The 6,651-nt window shown below is 44.9% G+C and overlaps 1 protein-coding gene across 2 annotated transcripts in view; it reads left to right on the forward strand.

Moving 5' to 3' along the window:
* Window positions 1-2,211, forward strand: part of si:dkey-121a11.3 — a 34,325-nt gene extending 32,114 nt beyond the window's left edge. For both annotated transcript variants that reach the window (XM_042006072.1, XM_042006073.1), the window contains exons 5-8: window positions 904-1,102; window positions 1,188-1,291; window positions 1,365-1,537; window positions 1,816-2,211. In XM_042006072.1, the coding sequence (XP_041862006.1) occupies window positions 904-1,102; window positions 1,188-1,291; window positions 1,365-1,537; window positions 1,816-2,015 (676 nt within the window). In that variant the 3' untranslated portion in view covers window positions 2,016-2,211. The remainder of the gene's footprint in view (window positions 1-903; window positions 1,103-1,187; window positions 1,292-1,364; window positions 1,538-1,815) is intronic.
* The last annotated feature ends 4,440 nt before the right edge of the window (window positions 2,212-6,651 follow it).

Below are 6,651 nucleotides of genomic sequence, written 5' to 3' on the forward strand. Positions count from 1 at the left end.
GTAATGTAATGAGTAACGGTCCGGTTAATGGTCCAGTTAATGGTCCAGTTAATGGTCTGGTTAACAGTCCAGTTGATGGTCTAGATAACGGTCCAGTTAATGGTCCAGTTAACATTCCAGTTAACAGTATGTTTAATGGTAAAGTTAACGTTCCGGTTAAGGGTCTAGTTAATGGTCTGGTTAACGGTCCAGTTAATGGTCTGGTTAACAGTCCGGTTGATGGTCTAGATAATGGTCCAGTTACCGGTCCGGTTAACGGTCCAGTTAACAGTATGTTTAATGGTAAAGTTAACGGTCCGGTTAAGGGTCTAGTTAATGGTCTGGTTAATGGTACAGTTAACGATCCAGTTACCGGTCCGGTTAATGGTCCAGTTAACGGTCTGGTTAATGGCCTAGTTAACAGTCCAGTTAACATTCCAACAGTCCGATTATTGGTAAAAGTTAATAATCCGGTTAATGGTCTAGTTAACGATTCGGTTAATAGTACAGTTAACGGTCCAGTTACCAGTCTGGTTAATGGTCCAGTTAACGGTCTGGTTAATGGCCTAGTTAATGGTCCGGTTAATGGTGCAGTTAACAGTCCAGTTAATGGTAAATTTAACGGTCTGCTTTATGGTCCAGTTAACCGGACCAGTTAACAGTCCTGATACCGGTCCGGTTAATGGTCTAGTTAATGGTCCGGTTAACCGAGCCGTTAACACGCGGGATGTAACCGGACATCCCACACCTTCCCCAGTCCAGTTTGGTCTTAGTGCAGAAAAAAACATTGAAATGAATGTGTTACTTATTTTAATGAAGACTATTCAAATTAACTGGTTAAAAACCATACTGAACTAAATGGTTTTAACAAACCATTGAAATGAATGGGTTTGACTGAACCTATCATGTTTGTCTTTCCCACAGCTTCAGCGTCAGGGATGAACCTGCTCGTCTGTCTTTGCGTCATCTTTTCTCCACTGTTAGACTGAGCAGGACTCGTTCCGGCAGCCTCGACCGGCTCATCTTAAAGCCTTGCCCCCCCATTCCTGACCACACCCCCACAGATACCAGGAAGTCCTGCAGCCCTCTAAAGAAGTCTCCATCTGTTCAGTCACTTTGTGTGGTGAGAGGATCTTTGGTTATTGCCTGTCTGTTAGTAGATGAGATGCTTATTATTCTTTGACCTATTCCTCCCCTCGGTCCTGCAGGGGTCACCAGTCTTACAGTTAAGGAAATCATTGTCAGTCCAGAGTTTTGGATCTGAACTCAAGAAGAAGAACCGTTCTGCTGACTACAAACCAGCTGCTGACCAGTAAAAACACCTCCTGTCTGTATAAATTCCCCTTTAAAAACAAACCATGTGTACTCAGTTCATTGTCTGTCAGGTTGCTGTCTCGATGTCTCAGTGTTGAGGACATCAGCCATCCACGTTCAGCCCGATCTGTAGGCCGGATTCTTCAGGTCTGCTCAGATGGAACGTTTCTGTTGGAGCTCAGCCGGCCAATGGGCCAATCGTACGGATTTATCATCAGTCGAGGAAAAGGACGACTTGACTCTGGTAAAAATCTTCCTATCAGTAATAAAATTACCCCAAATTTTACTAATACTAGAGTTAACTGTTACCTTGAGCTTGACTGACCATTGGCGGTGTTCTACTCATGCTGAATACTATGATATACACTGAAGTAAACACTGTTACTATGGCTGACACTACCATTCATCCATCCATCCATCCATCCATCCATCCATCCATCCATCCATCCATCCATCCATCCATCCATCTGTCCATCCATCCAGTTTACAGTGTACTGCAGGTTTTTACTGTTGTTACTGCAGGTGTGTACGTGGAGGACATGGTGGACACCAGTACTGAGAAGCTGTACGGTGGCCTGCTGGCAGTTGGAGACGAGATCGTGGAGGTGGACGGGGAGAAGGTGGCCTGTCTCAGTCTGGACCATGTGAACGAGCTGCTGATCCAGAACCCATCTACCACCGTTCGGGTTCTCCGACATCTTCGGGCAACTCCAACTTCCTGACTGTTAACACAACAGTGTCACAGGAAGTGCTAACAGGAAGAGGAAGTGGCCACCTACTGACCATCACCATGGTCGTGACCATGTGGACCAGGGTGTGGGACTACAGACTGATGGTTGATACTTCTTATTAATCCCAGCTGATTCTGTCCGTTTATTCACAAGTTGATCTGAAAAATATATAATTCTGCTGAAAATCTTTCAGGTGTTTTTATAGAAAATCTAGCTGTTGAATTAAATTCTGTGTTTTGTTTTTTACTAAGTAAAAAAACTGAAGAAATCACCACATGGAGGAAGTTTTATAACTTTTCCAACCAGAGCAGAACACACTGCTGGCCTGTCTTTGAGTCCACCCTGTTCCACCGAACATGGATGCAGCGCGGCAGCACCGAGCTTTCCTTGCAGCATCCTGTCCCACCAGCAGCATTTCAGAGCAGAGCACCTCAGCCCCAGCTGGATTCTCCAGTTCACTCCATCATGGAAGAATTGCAACGTGGCGCAATAGTTGCTGCACTTATAGGCGTTTAAAGAGAACAATAAACCAGCAAAAGGTAATTTAGCCAGTCCGACTGGGTCTCACACGCTTGCTCTTTATTCTATATGTCCACCTCACAAGATAAACATCTTGTCGTCCACGTTGTCAAGTATCACGTAAGACCCTCTCTCACCCGACGGCTTAATGCGCGTGCTGCTGGTTATGATGTAATGTTGATGTTTCAGAGTAAAATGCGATCCAAAGACTGCACATAGTGTTTTATTTTAAAAACTGAACCGGATCCACGTTGCTGGTCATTGACCGACTTCCTGTCTGAACGATCCGCTTTGCTCTAGATTGACCCCCAATTTCCACCAAGTGCATGTGTGCCACGTTCCGGCTGCGCCTCTGTATTGTTCCCACCTCCACGGTGGGTCCAGTTCACACTAGGACCGCATCAAATGCAGAGCTCACATGAATGTAGTCCGACCCCCTTACATAGTTCACCGATTGCAAATCTGCATGGGATTTTATTTTTAAATTTACCAGAAGCTATTCCATTGCTTCCATGTCTGATTTCCTGTCCAGCCATGCTGAGCTTAACGAGTTCTGGAAGCGTGTTTCGTCAGAAATAGGGTATGTTTAGCAGAGAGCCCAAGGACAAGGAACGCAGCACACTTGGAACGAGGGGACACGGAACGTGGTGCAAATGGAATGAGGGACTTTGGACCATCTTTCATTAACTGGATTAAAATCTTATACAGTTCTCCTAACGCGAGTGTCAGAACAAATTATCAAACCTCTCCAAGTTTTAATTTACAAAAGGGCACCAGACAAGGTTGTCCACTATCCCCCTCATTTTTTGCTGTATTTATTGAACCGCTAGCCGCTGCAATTAGACAAAATCAAGCTATTAAAGGCATTCAGTACTCGCTGGATATCTCTACCCATTTCACTCATGGGGAGAGTTGCCACCATAAAAATTATGTTTCTACACAAAATCAACTATTTGTTTTCTATGATTCCTATGAAACCCCCCTCCACCTGGTTTAAATCGCTAGAATCACACATCTCCCGATTTCTCTGGAAAAATAAACCACCCCGGATCAGTTTAAAAACTTTACAGAAGCCGAAAGACAGGGGAGGATTAGACCTGCCTAACTTTAAACATTACTTCCTAGCTAATAGATTGCAATATGTCCTAAAATGGCTCAAACCTAGTCCACTAGATGACCTGTGGATAGACATAGAACAAACATTTTGTGACAATTTGGAAATTTCTGATCTTCCTTTTTTCAGCTTAAGTATAAAAAAGCAAAAGTGCTTTAAAAGTGTCAACATCAGCACTTCTCTGACAGCCTGGTGGGAATTTCTCAATAAAACCAACTCCTCAATAAAACCATGTAAAGTCACACCCATCTGGAACAATCCTGATATTCTACTAAACAAAAATATGCTAAACTTTAACCAATGGATTAACCAAGGAATTAAATACTTTGAACATATTATCCATAACAGAAACATTTTATCTTTTAATACACTCTCATCACAATATGGGATTAACAGCAACAGATTCTTAGAATATCAACAGCTCAAAACCGTAATACACACAAAATTCCCCCTTCACCGAACAGATCTGGAACTTCCTCCAATAGTAGCAGATTTTATGGACCTCTGTGCCCCCAAATTACTTTCAAAAATATACAGATTAATGTTAAAAGTAGATGACTCAAATTCCCTACCTACTTCAAAATGGGAGATAGATTTATCCATCAATCCTAGTCAACCATTTTGGTTACAAATATGTCTTAATGCCTTTAATATGACAGACAGCCCAAATTTACAACTCATACAATACAAAGTCCTCCATAGAACGCATTATACAGGACAAAGGATGTTCAAGATGGGTCTTAATCACTCCGATATCTGCACACAGTGCACAGGTAACACAGCAGATGATTACTTACACGCTTTATGGCTTTGTGCACCTGTCCAGAAGTTCTGGAATAAGGTTTGTGAGGATTTATCAACATGGGTTAGATGTAACATTTCTGCATGTCCAAAACTTTGTTTACTGGGTGACCTAAGTGACATTAATATAGACACTAACAAAGCACATATGGTCCTCACGGCCTTATGTATCGCAAAGAAAACTATTCTAGTGAACTGGAAGTCTAAAAACAATCTAAATATTAACCAGTACAGAAATCTCCTGTTGGATCACATCAGTCTAGAGTCTGTATCGGCATCCATTAAACACCAATCAGTTAACTCTCAGTCTCCCTCGACCCCGCTGATTAGTCACATCATGTAGTGGGAAGGGGTGCTGAGGTCTAGTTCCTCTGTGGGGGTAGGGGGTGGGGCTGGCTGGGGGGCCTTGGGGGTCCATCAGCTCTGGCCGTTTCTCTGGGTCTGGGGGCTGGTGCTCCTGGGGCAGGCCGGGGGCGGGCCGGGGCTGTCGGGGGGCTGGGTGGCCGGGTTGCTGTGGTGGGGGCTGGGGGGGTCCTGGTGGGATTAGGGTTCATGGGGGGTGGAGTCTCCGCTTTTTCTTGCTCTCTCCCCTCCCGCCGGGGGCTCCTTCGGGGTGGATGGGGGCGCTGTGCCTTAGATCCGACCAGGATATGTGTGTGCAAACTGGGGCTCTCTGGTCCCCTGGTGTGGTGGTGTGGGCTGCCGGGAGTGGGTGGGCGTCCAGGGCACTGGTGTGTTGGGCTCTTGGCCGGGCCTTTGCTGTTCTGCCATCGGGTGGTCCTGGGGAGGCAGGGGCGCCTACACACACAACACACACACCCACACACAATGAGGGGTCCTGCTGCCTGGGCGCCGTTTGCCCTGGGGGTGGTCCTCAGTGCCACATCGGGGGGCTGGTGAGACCTCAGGGAGAATGTATGTGGTTGTGTGTGTGTGTGTGTCTTGGGGTAAAGAGGGGTTTTTTGGAGGGGGCTGGGCCTGCTCAACGCAGTGACTCCGGTCTGGGGGACCCTCTGCTCTGGTCCGAGTGGGCCGCTGCTCTGTCTGCTGTAGCCGTCCTGGGCTTGGTGCTTTGTGGACCTGCTGGGCCTTTGGCGCCTCGGGCTCCCCCCGTCCCCCGCTGATGCTTCGGGGTGCAGCGTGATCACGACCCCCTTGAAAGCACACATTTCTTCCTTGTTGCATGGCCACACACACACGTTCACGCTCACAAACGTGCTCGTCTCTCCATCTGCTTCTGACCAGATGTTGCTGATGTGTGTGTGTTGGTACGTTTCTCTGCAGGTACGTTTGATGACTACTGTACTTTTTCATATCATCACTATCATATTTTCTTCATGTATCATGTAGTACTGTGGTAGTTTATATTGTTTGTGGTGTGTTTTAGGCAGCCTAGACAACTGTTATTACACATGGAAAACCGTCTAGATATTAAGATGGAGGTTCTGATCTTCAACTTTCCAGAACCCGCAGATCAGCTGACGATCGGCAGGTTTTCTGAATCCAGAATAAAAGTGTAAAAGCAGCTCAGGTAAAAACTAAGAAATGCAGCAGAAAAGCAAAAAAAAAAAAAAAAAAAAAAAAATCTGAAGGCTCCACTGTAAGGACATTTCACCTCAGTTACCATGGTGACCAGATCAACATCAGTTACCATGGTAATGCCTTGTGGTAAGAAGTTGGGGTTAGACGTGATGAATAGTCTCCTGATTAATGGGTAAATAATCAACAACTCTGGTGTTTGTTTTCTTGAGTTTATTGAAATGAGACACAAAAACTAAATAATACAAAGTCATCGGCGTAGACTGAAAACATTTTTCTCTGCAGTCTGACCACCACGTAACAGAATTCTGATGATGTGGCATGCTTAGCAACTTCCTGTCGCTCCTTCAAAATAAGGGTCTCTCAGAGTGCCTGGGTACAAGCTTTTATTGTGAAGCAGCAGGAAGCACAGAGGTGGACTTTAAAAACACCCACTGATCAATAACCCTGTTTATCAATAATAAGATATATGATTAGTACAAGAAACAAAGATTAAATATTTCAAACAAATAAACTGTTTTCAAACAAATAAACTGTTAAAAAACTAAAAGTTTTAGTGTTTGCAGAAACCAGTTTAACCAGAACTAGAACCAGAGCTAAACTGGAGTGACGGGGATCTGAACGTCTCTTCTATCCTCAGGCCAGTTTTTTACA

Source organism: Melanotaenia boesemani, chromosome 14 (assembly GCF_017639745.1).
Source record: "Melanotaenia boesemani isolate fMelBoe1 chromosome 14, fMelBoe1.pri, whole genome shotgun sequence".
In the NCBI taxonomy this organism is placed as follows: domain Eukaryota; kingdom Metazoa; phylum Chordata; class Actinopteri; order Atheriniformes; family Melanotaeniidae; genus Melanotaenia; species Melanotaenia boesemani.